Raw genomic sequence first — 19,220 nt, forward strand, 5'->3', positions numbered from 1 at the left:
CATCTGGCTAACACCCTCACAAGGTGAGACATTCAATAAGGCACCAAACAATACTCTATGAGCAGAAATGGTGCTATGGTCAGGGAACAAGAGAACAAAAGTCACTGATTCCTTTACAGTCAAGGAAGACTCTATCCCAGAAGAAGAGGAGCATCAGTCACTTTGTAAGGAAAAGATGCTACATGGTAGAAGTTGCAACCAAAGAAGCAATTGGGGTGTGATGAAGAGTGTTCTCAGTCCCTGTGTGATCAGAAGATTTGGGCATCAGCTCTACGGCTCCCTGGTTGTGCAGTTTTAGGCAAGGTTCCCTCTGGGAGTTTTGGTTTCCTCATCTGCAAAATGGGAATAAGAATGAAAGCTATTTTGCGGGGTTATTATCAGGATTAAATGGTATGGGTATATATTTCTATATTTCTGCTAAAGCACATTACAAATGAAAAAGGAGACTAATAGAACAAATGGAATGAGAAAATAGGGGAAAAGGAATATGAACAGCCTGCAAAGCAACCAGGCAAACTTTGTGGTATACTGGCATATATCCCAGTCTCATTTATGGCCCAAGGGGGCAGTTGACTCCTTTACCTCTCAGGGAAAAGGCTAGCGAACAAGAAGAAAGCACATTCAGGAGGATCAGTTGGAACCGCTCCCTGAAAGATCATAAAGCTCTCCCCACTGCCAAGGCCTCTTTTGTCTCCAAAACCCTCTTTATAGACTGTTACACCACTGGGGTAACAACACCCCAGTGTTACCCCAGTGGTGTAACAGATGGGGTTACACCCCATCTGTGACACAGTCACCCCCATCTCTCCCAATATGCTCTTCCTTTCTGGCCGTGACCTTGGAACCCAAAGGTTCTGCCCTTGGCTATCTTTTGACTCCTAGAGCAATAGTTCTCTATGGGGTTGATTTTGCCCTCCAGGGGATATTTGACAATGTCTGGAGATATTTTTGTTTGACACAACTGGTGGCGGAGGTGTGCTACTGGCATCTAGTGGGTAGAGGCCAAGGATGCTAAACTCCCTACAATGCCAAGGACAGCCCCTCCCCCCACCTCACCCATCCCCCCAACGACAAAGAATATGCAGACCAAATGTCAATACTGCCAAGGTTGAGAAACCTGCTCTCCCTTTGGAAGTGCAATCAATGCCTTTACAGTTTCAACAGCCATTTATGCACGATCCCCAAATCTGTGCATCTCTGTCAGTTGCCACTGCTTCCTCTCCAATACCCTGGTCAGTCCACAGACACATACGACAGCCAACCCAAACCCTTTATCTTCTCCCCATGTTCCTCCTCCTGGATAGTACTCCCGTTCTATCAGTGTCTCAAGTTAGGAACCCCTAAGCCATCCTACACACACAATGGAACATCACTAAGTCTTGGTCATGTCTCTCAAATCCACCCCCTCCTTTCCATGTCAGCTTGTGCTACCTAGGTAATGCCAGGCATTATCTCTTCTCTGAACAATTCCAGCCACCTCCAAACTGACCTTTCTTTTCCCATCCATTCCTCCTGGGGTTACTTGTTATCTTTCCAAAACACTGATTTGAGTATGCTGCACCTCCAGGGTAGCGCCCAAACTCCTTAGCTTGGCATTCCAAGATTGCTGTCAACCTGCTTTTTGAAGCTTATCTCTAATGAGACTCACCTCCCAGCCCCCCAGTCATACTAAATTACCTGCCCTTCCCATAATGCACCATTCCCTTTTATACCTTTGCTCAAGTGGACTTGTCTCATGATGAATGAATATCCTCCTTCATTCACCACTGCCTATGGCAAGTCTATTCATATTTGAGACATTGCTTCCATGAAGTCTTCGAGATTTCCCCACTGAAGTTAACGTCTTCCTCTTCTGATCACCATCACACTGTATCTTTTATAGAGCCTATAATATGCTTTGCCACTAACTACATACACATTTGACTCCTCTGAGACTCTAAGCTCTGTGAAGGCAGGGGCTGTGTTTTTACTTTGGTACCCCTCCTAGAAAATAACATATATCCTGCACATAGTAGGCATTCACTAAATGTTTAGGGTATTGAACTGAGAGATCTGAAAGAGGGCTTCCTTCTCCACAGTGCAGACAGAAAGAGAATTTTTATTAGAAAAGAACCATGAAGAAATTCGTTTTGTAAATTTTGGACTATTTTATGGATAAATGAATGTTTGATGCCATGAGTCTCTGTATATTGGTCCTGAAAGGATAAACTGGAAATCAACGCCTTGAACAAAAACAAGTTAAAATCATGGTATGGAAAGGTGAAGAGTTAGCACAGCTCATTTACTAGCTGTAGTTCACCTACACAGAATGCTCTCAGTTCACCCAAGACTATTGAGAACTTTTGATTTCCCTCTCTCCTCTCAAAATTTTACTCATCCTTTAAGGCCCAAGTTTTCAAAAATACTTTCCTGATTTCTCCAGTCATAATTCATTTCTTCCTCAGTGCTCCCGTAGCACTTTGAACCTCACTTAATACTTATGACTTCCTACATTCTATTATTATTTTATTATTTCTATATATTATTAGTATTATACTTCGATAGGACAGAGGCCACAGCTTAATCATTTCTGTTTCCTCCTCTGTAACTTGTCCAGTTCTTGGCACATAACAGACCATCAACACTGAACTTAATGGAACCATCTAATTTTGAGTGATCCTGGAAGATCTAGACCAAATTTCCCAACCCACACTGTATTCATTTGGACTGGGATTTGACAGTGGATTAAGAGATCCATCCCCTAAATAGATCTATGGCTTCCAAAGTGACTTGGCCTCCCTTGCCTTTTAGGATGACCTAGAAGTGGGCCAGACCCTCAACAGCAGGAACACTTGTTAGCCCAGTGATTCCACCCGCCAAACCCAACTGCGCCCAATGATCTCTACTTTTACATCTACCCCTGCCGCTTTTTCCCTTTCGGATAGTGGCTCTCAGCACATGGTCCATGAAGCCCTGGAGTCTTTAGGGACAAAACTACTATAATAATACTGAGGTGTTATTTGCCTTTTTAACAGTGTTGACATTTGCACTGATGATGCAAAAAGCAACGGTGGCAAAACTGCTGGCAACTTAGCAGGAGTGAGACAGTGGCACCAAATTGTAGTAGTAGTCATTGCATTCCTTCCTGCCATGCGTTTGCAATTTTTAAAAATGCCAGTGCACAGCCTAAAAAAAAAAAAAAAACAACAAAATAAAATGCCAGTGTCAATTAAGAACATCTTTAATGAAGAAGTACAAATTAATAATTTTATAAACTCTTGACAATGGAATACAGATCTTTTTACTATTTTGTGTGAAGAAATGGGAAATATGCAAACAATGCTTCTGCATACCCAAATACGATGTTTCATAGTTTCTAAGAAAAGGCACTTGTGCAATTAAACTGTGAGCTCAACTCACCTTTGTTTGTTTTCAAATTAATAGACTTTATTTTTTTGAGTAGTACGGACAGTTCCCATACACCCCTTCATGCTCTCCCTGTTTCTCCTATTACTAACATCTTGCATTAGTGTGGTATATTTGTTACAACTGATAAGCTAATAGTGATATGGTTTACATTAGGGTTCCCTCTTTATATTATACATTCTATGGGTTTTGACAAATATATAATGACATGAACTCACCATGACACCATTAGAGTATCATACAGAATAGTTTCACTTCTCTAAAAATCCTCTGTGCTACTTTCTTCTCTCCCTTCCTCCCCCCCCCAATCCCTGGCAACCACCAAAATCTTTTTGCTATCTCCATAGTTTTGCCTTTTCCAGGTTATCACACAGTATGTAGCCATTTCAGATTGGTTTCTTTCAGTTAGCAATATGCACTTAAGCTTCCTTCATGTCTTTTTGTGGCTTAATAGCTCATTTCATTTTATCACTAAATATTCCATCATATGGATGTGCTAGTTTATTTCACCCATTCACCTACTGAAGGACATTTTGGTTGCTTTCAAGTTTGGGCAATTATAAATAATGCTGCTGGGGCTTCCCTGGTGGCGCAGTGGCTGAGAGTCCGCCTGCCAATGCAGGGGACACGGGTTCGTGCCCCGGTCTGGAAGATCCCACATGCTGCAGAGCGGCAAAAATTAATTAATAAATAAATAAATTTACCTTTAAAAAATAAATAAATAAAAAATAATGCTGCTGTACATTCACGTGCAGGTTTTGTGTGGGCATCAGTTTTCAACTCATTTGGGTAAATAACCAAGGAGCACAATTGCTGGATCATATGGTAAGAGTATGCGGAGTCTTATAAGAAACTGCCAAAACTGTCTTCTGATGTGGCTGTGCCATTCTGCAGTCCCACGAGTAATGGAAGCAGAGTTCCTGTTGCTTCACATCCTCGCCAGCATTTGTTGTTGTCAGTGCCTTGGATTTCAACTATTCTAATAGTATCTGACTGCTGTTTTATTTTACTGTATTGTATTTTTTGGCCATGCCAAGCGGCTTTCGGAATCTTAGTTCCCCAACCAGGGACTCAACCCGGGCCATAGCAATGAAAGCACCTAGTTCTAACCACTGGATTGTCAGGGAATTCCCAAATTTTCAATTTCCTAATAATATAAGGTGCTGAGCATCTTTGCTTTTGTCTTGTTTTTTTTTTTAAACAAAGTACCATTTTACTTGAAAGGACACTGGACAAACTATGGTTATTCAAACTGGTGCATTTAGCAAATATTTTCTCAAAAATCAAAGGAGCCGGTTCGTTCAAGGAAAACAATAAATGGTATTTGTTGCCAATGGTAAATTTGAGCTTTCAAGTGAATATTAAAATTTTGAAAACTTGTATCTGCCACTGTGAGCCTGGCAGCTTCCCAACGTTTAAGAGACTCTGCATTTAAAAGAGCTGTGTAACTCAGTGAAGCAATGTTTTCCAAATGACCATGCATATTTTACAAACTCATGCGTGAGTAAAAGGTCCATTCAAAGCGCAAGATATACCAATGATTTTAATGTAATAGAGCATAAAGTTCATTATATGATTTCCAATTTCACATCTGACTAACCTTTAAAAAACGACTACTTGTAAGTTTTGGTGTGGTACAAAAGAATATCCACAGTTATCTAAACAGGATATTAAAATGCTTCTCTTTTTTCCAACTAAGTATAGGTAAGGCCAGGTTTCCTTCACATACTTCAATCAACACCGTTACACAACAGATGATATGCAGAAGCAGATATGAGAATCCAGCTTTCTTCAACGAAGCCAAACATTAAAGAGATTTGCATGTAAAATATTACTATTCTCATATATTTTCTTGGTGTGGAAAATATACTTTTTTCTCTTAAAAAGGTTATTTATATAAACATGTAGTGGGTTTATTATTTTTTTCTTTTAGTGAATCAATACATATTTTAAACATTCCTCGGTGTGAATTTCCAATACGGTAAATACGGGAAAATATAACCCATTATAAACAAAAGTTCTTTAGGATTCTCAATAATGTGTGTAGCAGCGTTGCGGGGTTCTGAGACTAAAAAAATGTGAGAACCCTTGGTCTAAGACGCCTTCCTCTGATCCTGCTGGTCAATCCCAGTGCAGAGAATTAGATGTTACAATGCTGTTCAAGACTCACCTCTCTAAGACTTTCCTTGATCGACCACTCTATTCATTGCCCCTACTCTGCATACCCTCTGCAGCTATGTTGTTCCGGTTTCCCCTGCTGCTTTCAAACCTCTGGTTCATGGCAGGTACTGGAAGAGAGAATAAAGAAACTTGCACACAGTCTCTAGACCGGGGCAGCCCTTCCAGGTGCGTCCTAATTCGGCGGGAACCTCTCTGGGAAGAGTCTGACATTTGCGCCCGCGCTTTTCACGTCTGGAGAGGCCTAATGGGTGCGGGGAGTGACCCAGGTAAGTTGCGGGCTCTCGGGGTCTTCTTAGGTTGAAAGCGCGGAGAGGGACCGGGAGGCCTCAGGGAAGAGACTGGTCATTCGGCGGAAGAGAGGCAGCTCCGATGAACATCTTCGCTCCCCGTCGGTCACCGGGGAGGGCGGGGCCTGACCTCTCCCCTTCCCGGCCGCTTCGCCCCGCCCCAAGGCTCCTCGCTCCGCCCTCTGCCGCCAGGCAGGGAGCCCGGCGCGGCCGACTAAGGGCTCTTCACGACAGTCCCGGCACTTTCCGGCCGGCCTCGCGGGTGCTGATGTGTCGGGAAGGCGGGACTTAGGGGAGTTTTCCATCGCGACGCCACCTACTCGGACGCTGTCGCTGTGGCCGACCTACCTCCCCGAGGCCATGGCGGTATCCGCTAGGTCTGCGCGGTCCCCGCCCGACTCAGGTAGGGTCAGAGCCCCGCCTTGTGGTGGATAGAGAGGGGCGCGGGTTTCAGAGGGGTGGGGGCCGGAGGACTTCCCTGTGGGACCTGGGGAAGGGAGCCTCCGATTGGAAGGAGCCATAGAGAGAGATTGCAGTCTTCGGCTTCGGGGTGGTGATGACATTCAGCACACTTTGCGGCTAGGGGGCTGCTGTCTGAGAAAGGTTTTGGGACATTGGGGCGTCCTGGAGGAGGGGCTGCACTGCCGGGATGTTTCGGGTAGTCAGAGATCAGTGGGAGAATCCAGGTAGGCAGAAGCCCTGAGCCTGTGATTTCTGTGATTTGAGGAGGAGCCTGTTTTAAAGCATCTCCATTCCAATACGCGCACACACAACTTTCTCCATTTATCGGTTGCAGATAAAGTACAGAAAGATAAGGCTGGACAGACCTCAGGGCGCCGTCAGGGCAGCCGAATGGGGAAGCTCTTGGGTTTTGAGTGGACAGATGTGTCCAGCTGGGGGAGGCTGGTGACCCTGCTGAATAGACCTACGGATCCTGCAAGCCTGGCAGTCTTCCGTTTTCTCTTTGGTAAGTCCAGTTTCTGGGAGGGGCCAGCGTGGTTGGGGGTGGGAAAATGACAGTCGTCCCTTGTCCATTTCTTGGATACTTACTTGCTTAGTGGACTTACCTTCCTTTTCCTAAGAGCTGAAGTTACTGATATCCTGGGAGAGGGTCGTTGTGACCCAGTTTTGTCTCCGATTAGGGTTTGGAGACCAGAAATGCTGTGATCTGAGACTATAGGACATATAGAGGTAGAGGAACAGGAACCCATTTTATTTGTGGCATGAAGTTGCCCAGTAAGTATGCTAAGGACTAGACTTTGGAGAAATGGCAGGGGTGACAGGGCAGGCATTTAGGCTGTGACTCCCTGATCCAAATCTTTCTAACTCATAGGCCACAGCATGTATGTTTGGAATGGGTTACAGATATGCTGAGATATTACTCCCCTTAACCCAGTGCTGCTCAACGGGGAGTGATTTTGCTCTCCAGGGGACATTTGGCAATGTCTGTAAACATTTGTATTTGTCACATCTTGGGGGTGGGAGGGAAGGGGAATAGGTGGTTACTGGCATCTACACAGAAGCCAGGGATGCTGCTGCATGACCTATGAACCACACGATAGCCCACCCAGCAAATAATTAACCAGGCCAAACTGAATAGTCCTGGGGTTGAGAAATCTTACCTTAAGTGGAGATGCCTTCCTGGCCTGAGTACCCCTTCTGTTTACCCCAGTGTGCTGGCCAGATACTGCTCTGCCAGGTGTGCCAGGAAGTAAAAGAGGTTGAGGAGCACCACCCCAGAGCACTTTCTGTAGCCAGTAGGGCAGACCTTTACAAATATTACTATCAAAACCTGAACAGCTTTGATCGCATTTTGTACACTTCTTTCATTTAATCTTCTCTGAACCCCTGCAAAATATTATGAGCCCCCTTTCACAAATGGGGAATTGGTTCAGTGAGGTGCAGTGGCTGTCTGAGATCACACAACGGGCATAATGCCTAGCACAGAGTAGGCGCTCCGTGGTTATTGTTGAACGAATTCTTTCTGGGGTTAGGAAAGAAGTCTGAGCCTGGAGCTGGGCGTGCTCGACTGTATTCCAGCATGTTCCGCGACTCGCTTTGCTAAGACCTAACGGCCCCCTCCCCGTCTGCCTTCTCAGGGCTGATGATGGTGCTGGACATTCCCCAGGAGCGGGGGCTCAGCTCCCTGGACAGAAGATACCTGGATGGGCTGGAGGTGTGCCGCTTCCCGTTGCTGGACGCCCTGCAGCCACTGCCCCTTGACTGGATGTATCTGGTCTACACCATCATGTTTCTGGGTGAGGGAAACTGTAGGAGAGATGAGAGTATTGACTGGCCTACCCAAAACCCAGAAATACAAAGCATGCTGGTGAATGACCAAGGTCTTGGGTTTCTTATTTCACTTGCTCTGTGACTTATAATTTCATCTTGCTGACCTGTGTGTCATCTGAGCTGTGACCCCGTAACTCTGTTTAAAATGTTGAAATAACATTTTAATTGAAATTTATTTTCACCTGGTTATAAAATGTCTGATGACCTTTCCTAATCCTACCCACAGCCTGTCCCAGGGGAGCTGGGCCTGTAGTGCCCCTCTGACCTCTTAATCCTCTCCCCCACAAATCCCAGGGGCACTGGGCATGATGCTGGGCCTGTGTTACCGGATAAGCTGTGTGTTGTTCCTGCTGCCATACTGGTATGTGTTTCTTCTGGACAAGACATCGTGGAACAACCACTCCTATCTGTTTGGTTTGTTGGCCTTTCAGCTGACGTTCATGGATGCAAACCGCTACTGGTATGAGTCTGGGGAAAAGAGGGAGGGGTTGGCTGCGTCAGGATGGTTACCAGAGATAGGGGCCCGGTGAGGTCCTAGAATTTGTCCCAGCAAACATATTTTCGGCCATACGTTGCAGAGTGTGGTTACAGGGTGACACTTTGATTTGGATGGATTTGGGAGAGGGAAGGGTCTGTGAGGCTGGGGCTCTTGGGGTGTCAAAAAAGCAAAATGGCTCCATTCCCACCCCTTCACTCTATCCCTATCTCCCCAGGCCTTGATCTATCTACTTCCTGTAATCCTCTTAGAGAGAAGAAGAGAAGACTAAAGCCAGACATAGCTGTTTTCAGATACTACAAGGGTGGTCATGTGCAAGAGGGAGCAGACTTTCTCTGTGTGAGCCCAGAGGGGCGGAGTTAGAGCCAAGAGTAGAAGTTGCTGTGGGGCAGAGTCATGTCAGAGGAGAGGGCCCCCCAGGGCTGCTGAGCAGTGCTGTCCCGGGAGGAGGTAGCCCTCCTTGACCTCTGGCTCAGGTGACCAGCTCTCGGGAGATGGAGAAGGGATTTGGAGACAGGGTGGCAGGGCAGATGACCTTTAAGGATTCTCCCATTATTAAGTGAAAAGCGAGTATGAGCTGTCAGTAACATGAATATAGGGGGAAAAAATCTCAAACATTGGATTTGTTGGTGATTTATCAGTCATTAATTAGACTTCATTCATCAACACACACATGCAGATACCCCTTTTGTAAACCTTTACATTCATTCAGAGTGGCCAGCTGTCATCACAAAGAGGCACTTTTGACAGAATACTCCTGAAAAGTCTCATTTTTATGACTTTTACACAGTTTGAAAAAAGATCCATCACTTACTGAAGGCTTTCCACGTGCCAGGCACTATGCTAAACACTTTTAATTTTTCCACATTATAACCCCATGAGGTCCATAGTGCTGTTCCCATTTTATAGATGAAGAAACTAAGGCTTAGAGAAGTAAAGGACTTGCCTAGGGTCACATAGCATGTAAGAGGCATAAGTGAGACTCGAGATCTCCTTAACTACAGACTCCCATGCTCTTGACCACAAGAGCTGCCCCTTTCCTGGCTTCTCTGCTCATTCTGTGTCTTCTTGAAAACCTACTTTGCTTCTGCCTCCCCAGAATACATCTAATCTTAGTAGCCTGGTTTTATCAGTTCTTAGCCTAGGTAAGCTGTTAGCAGGTACTCTCTGGCACTAGATCTTAGCATCCAGGTCTATGAAGTGTCAGTTTGTCTTGGAAATTGAAACTTTTTTTTAAATGCACTATATATATTTTCATACACCTTTAGCTTTTCAAACGTTGCCTCAAATTCGTTCTTTTTCATATTCAGCCATATTCTAGCATTGTAGTCTTGTTCCCAATCTATTTCTTTAGGAGAAACTAATTTGCTAACTAAACGAATGGTAAACACTGAACTTTTTGTTGTTATAACTCACTAGTAATATTTCTGTTATGACTTAAAATAGTCATTGTTGCAGTATGCTCACATAATTCTAAAGGACCTCAGAATAGCCCAGAGGACCAGAGAAGGTGTGGGAGACGTCCTGGGATAGAGAGAGCATTACACTTAAAAAGCATTTCTACCAGTCCCAAGGTAGAAATGGGACTGGGCTAAGAAGCTGTCCTCCATCCTTCTCCCCCCTCGCTGCAGGTCTGTGGACGGCCTGCTGAACGCCCAGAAGCGGAACGCCCACGTGCCCCTCTGGAACTATGCTGTGCTGCGTGGCCAGGTACAGGATTTCAGGAGAGGGGGAGGTGTTCTCAACAGCCATCGTCAGCACGGCTGTCCCACTGCCAGACTGTGCTCTGCTCTGCCTCCCTGGATCTTCTCTTTTTCCCCTTTTGCCGGAAAGCTGGGCTGGCTTTCCCCTTGTTTCCAAGCCCCTAATCTCTGGGGTCTCTCACCTTGTCATGGACAGAGTCGAGCTTTGTTCCCGCTGGATTAGAATCCTCATGAGGAAAAAATAACATTATGACTTTCCTTGGTGCCTAGGTCTGTGCCTGGCATCTGTAGGCTGTCGGGTGAGTGAATATATGAGATGAGTGAATAGAAGAATGGATCTAGTCTCCCTTGGGCCCTGAACTGGCATCAGAACTGATTTGTGACTGTCTGTAGGTGACAGGGTTCTGACTTCGTTTGAACACTCATTTTGTGTTTGCAGATCTTCATCGTGTATTTCATCGCGGGCGTGAAAAAGCTGGACGCAGACTGGGTGGAAGGCTACTCCATGGAATACCTGTCCCGGCACTGGCTCTTCAGTCCCTTCAAGTGAGCGGCAGGGCAGAGGCCTCAGGTGGCCCAGGTGCAGAGTGGGGGGCTTGCCTCCCTCAGGTCTGCGTGTGTTTCCCTCTGTCCGCTCATCTCCCTGTTCAGCAGAAGGCAGGGTTGATGGTATCAAAAGATCTAGGCCTAGCTGCCCCTGGGAGACTTACAGTGTGGGCGGAAATGAAGGGAAAAGCAGTAAAGGAAAGGAAAGCTCCAGTGCTAGGTGGCTTGGTGAGTGAGGCAGTGGCCCCAGCCGTTGCCGTGGTGGTGCCTCTGTCCTCGGGTGGTCACCCAGCCTCTCGCCGGGACTCCTTGGCCGGCGTGCGGAGCAGATGGACGGTTGGCGCCCCTCGCCCCGACAATACCATCGTTGCCAACTCTTCCCAAAACAGAGCTGCTCCTCTCCGACCTCACTCTTCCTCCCATTTCTTCTTTCCTCTGGTTCTACTTCGTTCTTTTCCCTCTTTCCCGTCATCTCGCAGTTCCTAAAGTTTGACACCATGATGATGTTAGCCAAGCGTTCCCCTTTTAAAGTTTCTCCTCATGTATAGCCTCCACGAAGAGCCTGCCCGCCACAACACACGCTGCTCAATCAAATTGTGCCCTCCCAGAGATGCACTCTTGCTTATTACGTAGGGTATGTGGAAAAAATATGGCCACCTAAAGTATGTGGAAATGAAGAGGGGTTGGAAAACCCTACCAGAGGATGTCTTTGTGCGGAGTTCTTCCACCCACCTGCTGGGGTGGATCCTGCAGCAAGGACAGGGTAGCAGAGGTACATCTGCCGTGAGTGCTGGTGCCTGACCGTGCCTGACCTTTGACCCCGGTGTCCGCAGATTTGTATTGTCTGAGGAGATGACTAGTCTGCTGGTGGTGCACTGGTGCGGACTGCTGCTCGACCTCTCAGCCGGTTTCCTGCTCTTCTTTGATGCCTCAAGATCCATTGGCCTCCTCTTCGTGTCCTACTTCCACTGCATGAATTCCCAGCTCTTCAGCATTGGTCAGTTCCTGTAGTCTGGTGGGAAATAGGAAACCACAGGTGTGCAGGGGGCGGACGAGCCAGCGGCCGGTGTGGCAGTGGGAGGTGGTGACAGGGGCGGGTGCCGAGCTGAGCCGGATGCGGTCTCTGTGAGATGGAAACAAACAGGGAGGCGGCTGGCGGCTTCCGGGCTCAGCAAGTACGTTGTGTAGTAAGTTTCCCCGGGGAGAAATAGACTGGAGTTGAGAACTTCTTTCATCATCAGTGGAGTACCTGGGAAAGGCTGCCTAGGGGAAGGGGGTTGAGGCGATGACCCACGTTTTCCTCCGGCCAAACTCCCGCCGTGCTGGTTTTCTCCCTGCTTTTCTAGGTATGTTCCCCTACGTCATGCTGGCCAGCAGCCCTCTCTTCTGCTCTCCCGAGTGGCCTCGGAAGCTGCTGGCTCACTGCCCGAAAAGGCTGCAAGAACTGCTGCCCCTCAGGGCTGCCCCCCAGCCCAGTGCTTCCTGCGTGTATAAGAGGAGCCGGGCCAAAGGTGGTCAGAAGCCAGGGCTGCGCCATCGGCTGGGCGCCGCCTTCACCCTGCTCTACCTCCTGGAGCAGCTCTTCCTGCCCTATTCTCATTTCCTCACCCAGGTACGTGTGGGCTGGGGGTCAACCTTGGATAGCGGTGGAGGCGACGGCGACCGGGAGAGAATGGGGCTGGTCTGGCGGACCTCTCTCGGCGGAGGATGGGGTCGGCGTGGGGACCGTCGAGCTGATTGCCGCTGCCCTGCCTCCTCAGGGCTATAACAACTGGACAAACGGGCTGTACGGCTATTCCTGGGACATGATGGTGCACTCCCGCTCCCACCAGCACGTGAAGATCACCTACCGTGATGGCCACACCGGCGAGCTGGGCTACCTCAACCCTGGGGTGAGATGTCTGACGCTGACGATTTACTGGCCTTCAGAGCCCCCCTTGAGCCTTGGGGTCTGGTTTGGTCGTAAACACAATTATGAAATGAAACACATTTGGGCCCACTCTGCCCTTTCTCTGGAGCCCCATGGAGCGCTTCTTTGGTGGGGGTTGAAATAGGGCCATGCCGTTCACTTCCCTGAACGGAGATGAGATTTAGGAAAGGTAAGTACCGCTAGCCCAGCAATGAGAAATTCTTCCAGCGAGTTTTGTGGGGTTTTGTTGTTGTTGCTGTTTCTCTGTCAGAACTGGCAGCAGGCAGGGGTCTCACTGTGCCGCTGGCATTGCATGACCTGTCCAGAGGCTGCGTAACAATGAGGTGGGACTAACGTGGGGGTTTGGGGCAGGTATTCACACAGAGCCGGCGTTGGAAGGATCATGCGGACATGCTGAAGCAATATGCCACTTGCCTGAGCCGCCTGCTTCCCAAGTACAATGTCACTGAGCCCCAGATCTACTTTGATATTTGGGTCTCCATCAATGACCGCTTCCAGCAGAGGTGGGCAAGGGGGGCAGAGCAGGGGGAGAAATGAAGGCTAGCTCTTTCTGCCAAGGTGGATAGCCCGTGCTCCCCAGTGCTGTCTTGCTTGAAAGGCTGTCCTCTGGTGCATGTCCCTGTTGACCTGGTTGTGGGCATAGCTGATTGCTTCCAGCAGGGGGCACCATCGTCCTGAAGAAAAGGTAACCCACTTATTCTTCTAGAAGCTGTTATCACAGCTCTTGTCCGGTGGCCACTAACTCCCACTCTTCCCAGTACTCCAGAATCTCTTTCCCCTCCTCTCTCTGTCCCAAACTGGCAATAACATGCTGACGTAGGCCATTTCTTCGTTCTGAAAAACCCTGTTTCCTCTGTCTGGGAACAGTGATGAAAAGAACAGAACCGGAATTGCCAGTGCATAGGTGGCTGTGGCCTCCTTAGAACATGGTTTTCTTTCCTAAGGATTTTTGACCCTCGTGTGGACATCGTGCAGGCCACCTGGTCCCCCTTCCAGCGTACACCTTGGCTGCAGCCACTGCTGATGGACCTGTCTCCCTGGAGAACCAAATTACAGGAAATCAAGAGCAGCCTGGACAACCACACCGAAGTGGTCTTCATCGCAGATTTCCCTGGTACGGAGGAGAGCAAGGAGGCTTTGCTATCTCCCCCCTGGCTTCGTTGGCCAGGGACATGGCGTGTGACGGAGTGGGGAGGGGCCTCTCCTGGCGGGAGGAAGGTGTTTGAAACCCGAGGTCGGGGGTGGGGGTGAAGGTGTGATTTCTCTGTTCCGGCTGGGGGTGAGTTCACTCCACCATGGGGTGGGTTGGGGAACTCTTGCCCCTGGCAGGGCTGCACCTGGAGAACTTTGTGAGCGAAGACCTGGGCAACACTAGCATCCAGCTGCTGCAGGGAGAGGTGACTGTGGAGCTGGTGGCAGAGCAGAAGAACCAGACTCTTCAGGAGGGAGAAAAAATGCAGGTATTTTGCTTGAATTAACAATGGTAGAGGGACCACCACTTCCCTGGTGGTCCAGTGGTTAAGAATCCACCTTCCAATGCAGGGGACGTGGGTATGATCCCTGGTTGGGGAACTAAGATCCCACATGTAGTGGGGCAACTAAGCCCGCCCACGCCACAACTACCGAGCCCACGCCACAACTAGAGAGCCCACGTGCCGCAGCTACTGAGCCCATGCGCCCTGGAGCCCGTGCACCACAACTAGAGAGAAGCCCGTGTGCCGCAGTGAAGGTCCCGCGTGCTGCAACTAAGACCCGATGCAGCCAAATAAATAAATAAATATTTAAAAAAAAAAAACAGGAACGACAGAAAAAAACAATGGTAGAAAAGTTTAGATGAGTAGAGTTGATTTATTACAGACTCAAAATACTTTAACATAACAATAACGCAGTGGGAGCTCAAAAAGCAAGGGGGGCGTGCTGTGAATAGCTCATTCAGGGTTCTAGAGGTCAGTTCCTTTGGACTCCAAAACACAAGAAAATAGATGTCTGGGGCGGGGTACAGTGTAGGGAGGCCATAGGCTGGCTAGGGAAAGGCTAGAGGGTGAAAGAGATCTGTTTCTTCCCTCTTTTCAGTTGCCTGCTGGTGAGTACCATAAGGTGTATACAATGTCGCCCAGTCCTTCCTGCTACATGTACATCTATGTCAACACTACAGAGCTGGCACTGGAGCAAGACCTGGCATACCTGCAAGAATTGAAGGAGAAGGTGGAGAATGGAAGTGGTGAGTATATGAAGATTTGGGCTGAGATAGCCTGCTTTACAAGAAGTCAGGGTTGTGAGTGAGGATCTAGCCATTAAAGAATGAATGTGAAGCGTCTAGCTGGGGAAAGGGGAGTTCTAGGAGAGAGAACGCTCGCTCTTTCTTTCTCAGTGATTCCTCTTTTTGCCCTCTTTCGGGCAGAAACAGAGCCTCTGCCTCCAGAGCTGCAACCTCTGCTGGAAGGGGAAGTCAAAGGGGGCCCTGAGCCAACACCACTGGTTCAGACCTTTCTTAGACGCCAGCAAAGGCTCCAGGAGATCGAACGCCGGCGAAATGCCCCTTTCCACGAGCGACTCCTCCGCTTCTTGCTGCGAAAGCTCTATGTCTTTCGCCGCAGGTAAGTTTTACCCACAGCAGTACATGTCTTTGCCATCAGATGTCTGCAGGCTGAGTAACTTTTCTCTGGTGAGGGTAACAGCAGGGACTGTTTCCCAGGATAGGACAATCCAGTGCTCAATTCCTCCCTTTTGTCCTCTCCATTCTCCTCTCCCTGATTGAATGGGAGAGTAAGTGGTGTCTGATGGCCGCTGTCTTGTTCTGCCTCAGCTTTTCTCCAGCCTCCCTGTGGGTTATTCCTACCCCACCCTGGAGTCCTCTACCGGACTGTATAAGGAGTGGGGTGCCCTTCCAACTGGGATGTTGGGGTGCTTGGGGGGAGAGTCTCATTTATGCCTGGGTGAGGGGGTAGGACCAGGTGTCCGCTAAGGGCTTTGGCAGGAATGCCTATGTTGAAACAGGAGTTTGGATTGCTGGCTTTTCCCCTCTTTTTCAGCTTTCTGATGACATGTATCTCACTTCGAAATCTGGTATTAGGCCGCCCTTCCCTGGAGCAGCTAGCCCAAGAGGTGACTTATGCGAACTTGCGACCCTTTGAGCCAGTTGGAGAGCGGAGTCCTTCAAACACAGATTCTTCAAATCCTAATCCTTCTGAGCCAAATGCTGACGCTGTCCACTCAGAGTTCTGAGGGAGGCCAGATGTTGGGTGCAGATGTAGGAGCAGCCAGTCACAAGACCATTACCTATGCAGTGGACATCTGAAAAAATTACTTCAGATTTTTTTTTGACATTTTTCTTCCTTATCCATAACTCTGATAAATTCAGAGGTGATAGATTAGAGGAACCAGGGAAGTAAAGCAAGGATAAGATTTATCAATCCAAGGTTGAGGGGCTTGGGGAGTTAAAAAACAACGTGAAAATGTCTTTCTAGGATGAAAGGGTAAGGATCAGGGTTAAAGTGACTGGCTCCTTGGTGCAAGAGATTTAATATTCCATGATGAAAATAGTAGCTGGCTGTTCTCAAGTGCTTGCCATATGCTAGGCACTGTGTGAAGCACTGTGCCAGCATTGTTACATTTAGTCCTTAACGGCCATAAGCCCTATTTTATGGTTGGGGAAACTGAGGCTGAGAAGTAATATAATTTGCTCATAAGACATATACCTAATAAGGGATGGACTGATGGTTTGAACCTCAAGTCTGTTTGACTTAAGGTCCTGCACCCTGCGCTGCTTGTAATTTTTAGAATCCTTGACAATAATTCTGAAATAATGTAGCTTAAAACTTGTCCGGTTATAAAGTATGATTAGGATGGTGATCAGGTTTTAAATGCACAGAGAATAATTTTCTCTTCACTGCAGTTTTGGTTCCTTCTTTGTTCCTATTATTTATACAGCCAGTATGTTTTTCAGTAGCAGTCACGAGCATAGTTAGAATAGCACAGAGTTAAACTAATAACGAAATTTAGGTGATTAGTAGTGGTATTTATCTACAAATAAGCTTAGTAGTTAGCATTATTCCAGCCTTTAATGAGCAGGAGGTGATGTAAAGTAAGATTAAACCAAACTTGGTGAGGGATTAGGCAGTGTTTACTGTCACTTTGTAGACTTTGGATGTAGAAAGTTTGGATGTAAGATTTAGGAGGATCCTCAATTCTGTGAAAATTCAAAGGCCTGGCTCTGGGCTAGGAAGTTAGAATGCATAGAGTAATTAAAAAGAAAAAGACAGACTAAAAAACAGGCCCTGCTTGGGAGCTCTTGGTCTTCCAGGCAGAGACCGTCAGTAGACTGGCAGTGCCAGGAACTTTGCTAGAGGATCGCGTCTGTTTTCAGGCTTCTCTTCTCTTCCCGTGCTCCACTCCACCCAGTCTCAGCGTTCTTTCCTAGGCAGCTGCCTTTTCACTGTACACACTTGGGATGATTACGTCCACTCCATGGTCTCCAGTGATGCTGCTGCTTAGGTTTCTTTCCTGTGCCCTAGACCTGTATATCTAACTAGCTCCAGCTGGATATTCTACAGAGCTTTCAAAGTCTGTCATAAACAGAACTTGCATTCGTCCCCAGCTCAGACTTGCATCTCCGTTATCAGTGAGTGGCAACTGTTTTTTGGGTTTTTTTTTAACCAAGCCATCTGGCAGTTATTAGCCTTTGACTCTTCCCTTTTCCTCACATTTCTTAAGATTTCAAGTCCCATTAATTCTACCTCTTACTTCTTGGACCTATTGAATTCATCTCTACTACCTCTGTTCTTTCAGCCTTTATACTGGAATCCAGTTAGGGATAGACCAGAGCAGGGCTGCCATGCAGTTGTGCAGGCTGGGCCTGAGTAAGGGCACGCAGCTGAGGCCAAGTGGGACCTGGCAGTAAGTCCCTCGGATTCATACAAGGCATTTTGTGGGTCAGTGATGGCTGTGCCACAGGGCATCTTGCACCAATGTGGGGAAAACACTGGTTTTCAGTCCTTTTGCAGATCTCAGCGACACAGTACACCTTGGCACCATGTCCTTCCCCGCAACCGCTACCCACACCCTCCTTTTTACTTGGTTAAAGGGGGAAAAAAAAAAAAGCTCTTCTCCACTTCCGAAGGAAACTCCTGCAAAAAGTATCTTTATTAATACAGGCAAGGATGCTGCTTTCCTCCAACCTGTCTCATTTTCCAAATGAAAATGTTGGGGTGGGATGAAGAAAGGTGCTAGTCTAATACTGGTTAAGAAAAGCTGGGCTTCCCTGGTGGCGCAGTGGTTGAGAGTCTGCCTGCCGATGCAGGGGACGCGGGTTCGTGCCCCGGTCCGGGAGGATCCCACATGCCGCGGAGCGGCTGGGCCCGTGAGCCATGGCCGCTGAGCCTGCGCGTCCGGAGCCTGTGCTCCGCAACGGGAGAGGCCACAACAGTGAGAGGCCCGCGTACCGGGGGGGTAAAAAAAAAAAAAAAAAAAAAATTAAAGAAACTGTTCACTGGTGAAAATCTGGGTTATTCAGGTTTCAGTATTCAGGCCCTGGTAATTAATGTCCTTTTCGCCAGAAGGCTTTGCATCCTACCCCGTCCCTGACCAGTGTCATCCCCCTTGAAACTCTGTAGAATAGTATGATTTTCAACTTAAACATGAAATGACATTTCCTTCCATTAACACTTTATGCTTTTGATTCTCAGCTGTAATCACCTTCACCCCTTGCTGTTTCATGCCTTTGCTTCTACTCTCCTCCCTCAGCTGGTTAATCCCACCTCCACCCGGGGGCTAGGCAGAGGACAAGCCACCTTCACTCTCTAGTCGGCAAGCTCCTTGAGAGCAGGGGTCATCCTAGTAAATAAATATTGAACTGAACCTCAAAGCAGTTCTCTGGTGTTACTTTACCAGCCTACAGGCACGTACCCACCCTCATCCCCGCATTTGGTCAAGATGGTTGTGTTTAGATAGCAATGCAGTGGCATCTAAAGGCTTCTTGAAACTTTTTCTGGAGTTTCTCAATGTCATGCAAAGTTGAACTTCTCAAGTTTCAGAGCAGGTCAGAAGATTTAACCTTGCCTTCCCTCCCAAATATGCTTCTAAACTTCTAAGCCTCCAGGCAACCAGGTATAAGCATTCCTTGGGCCTCACGTCTGCAACAGCAGAGCACAGTGAAGTGTTTGAACCACTTGATCTCATATGTGCGGGTATGAACATGTGCCAAGTGGCTGCTAGGCTCAAGGAAGGATGGTCCAAGCTCTGGCTGATGAACCTTCTACAATTTTAGAATAAGCTTTTGGGAACTTGTTTAAATTTCATTTTGGCTCATTCATTGTATAAGATATATTGGAAACTAGTCCCTCTCACCACTGTTCAAAAACCCTTTTCAAACTGCAGTATGT

At 47.7% G+C, this 19,220-nt stretch overlaps 1 protein-coding gene across 1 annotated transcript; it reads left to right on the forward strand.

The window, feature by feature from the left end:
- The first annotated feature begins 6,120 nt into the window (after positions 1-6,120).
- On the forward strand, positions 6,121-18,703 carry GGCX (gamma-glutamyl carboxylase). Its single transcript, XM_059079556.2, has 15 exons — positions 6,121-6,276; positions 6,670-6,840; positions 7,973-8,131; positions 8,460-8,625; positions 10,293-10,371; positions 10,804-10,910; positions 11,744-11,907; positions 12,257-12,522; positions 12,671-12,802; positions 13,192-13,343; positions 13,785-13,954; positions 14,170-14,300; positions 14,914-15,061; positions 15,242-15,437; positions 15,873-18,703. Exons 1-15 carry the CDS (start codon positions 6,234-6,236, stop codon positions 16,063-16,065), a joined length of 2,277 nt encoding a protein of 758 aa, XP_058935539.1. The 5' UTR covers positions 6,121-6,233; the 3' UTR covers positions 16,066-18,703.
- Positions 18,704-19,220: the final 517 nt, after the last annotated feature.

The sequence above is a fragment of the Kogia breviceps genome, chromosome 11 (genome assembly GCF_026419965.1).
Source record: "Kogia breviceps isolate mKogBre1 chromosome 11, mKogBre1 haplotype 1, whole genome shotgun sequence".
Lineage (NCBI taxonomy): Eukaryota > Metazoa > Chordata > Mammalia > Artiodactyla > Physeteridae > Kogia > Kogia breviceps.

Bases quoted from the DNA above. Each gene is read 5' to 3' on its own strand.
- GGCX (XM_059079556.2), top strand. From the start codon at position 6,234: ATGGCGGTATCCGCTAGGTCTGCGCGGTCCCCGCCCGACTCAG. The intron at 8,626-10,292 runs GTATGAGTCTGG...CCCTCGCTGCAG, and splicing joins ATGGATGCAAACCGCTACTG to GTCTGTGGACGGCCTGCTGA. The intron at 10,372-10,803 runs GTACAGGATTTC...TTGTGTTTGCAG, and splicing joins ATGCTGTGCTGCGTGGCCAG to ATCTTCATCGTGTATTTCAT.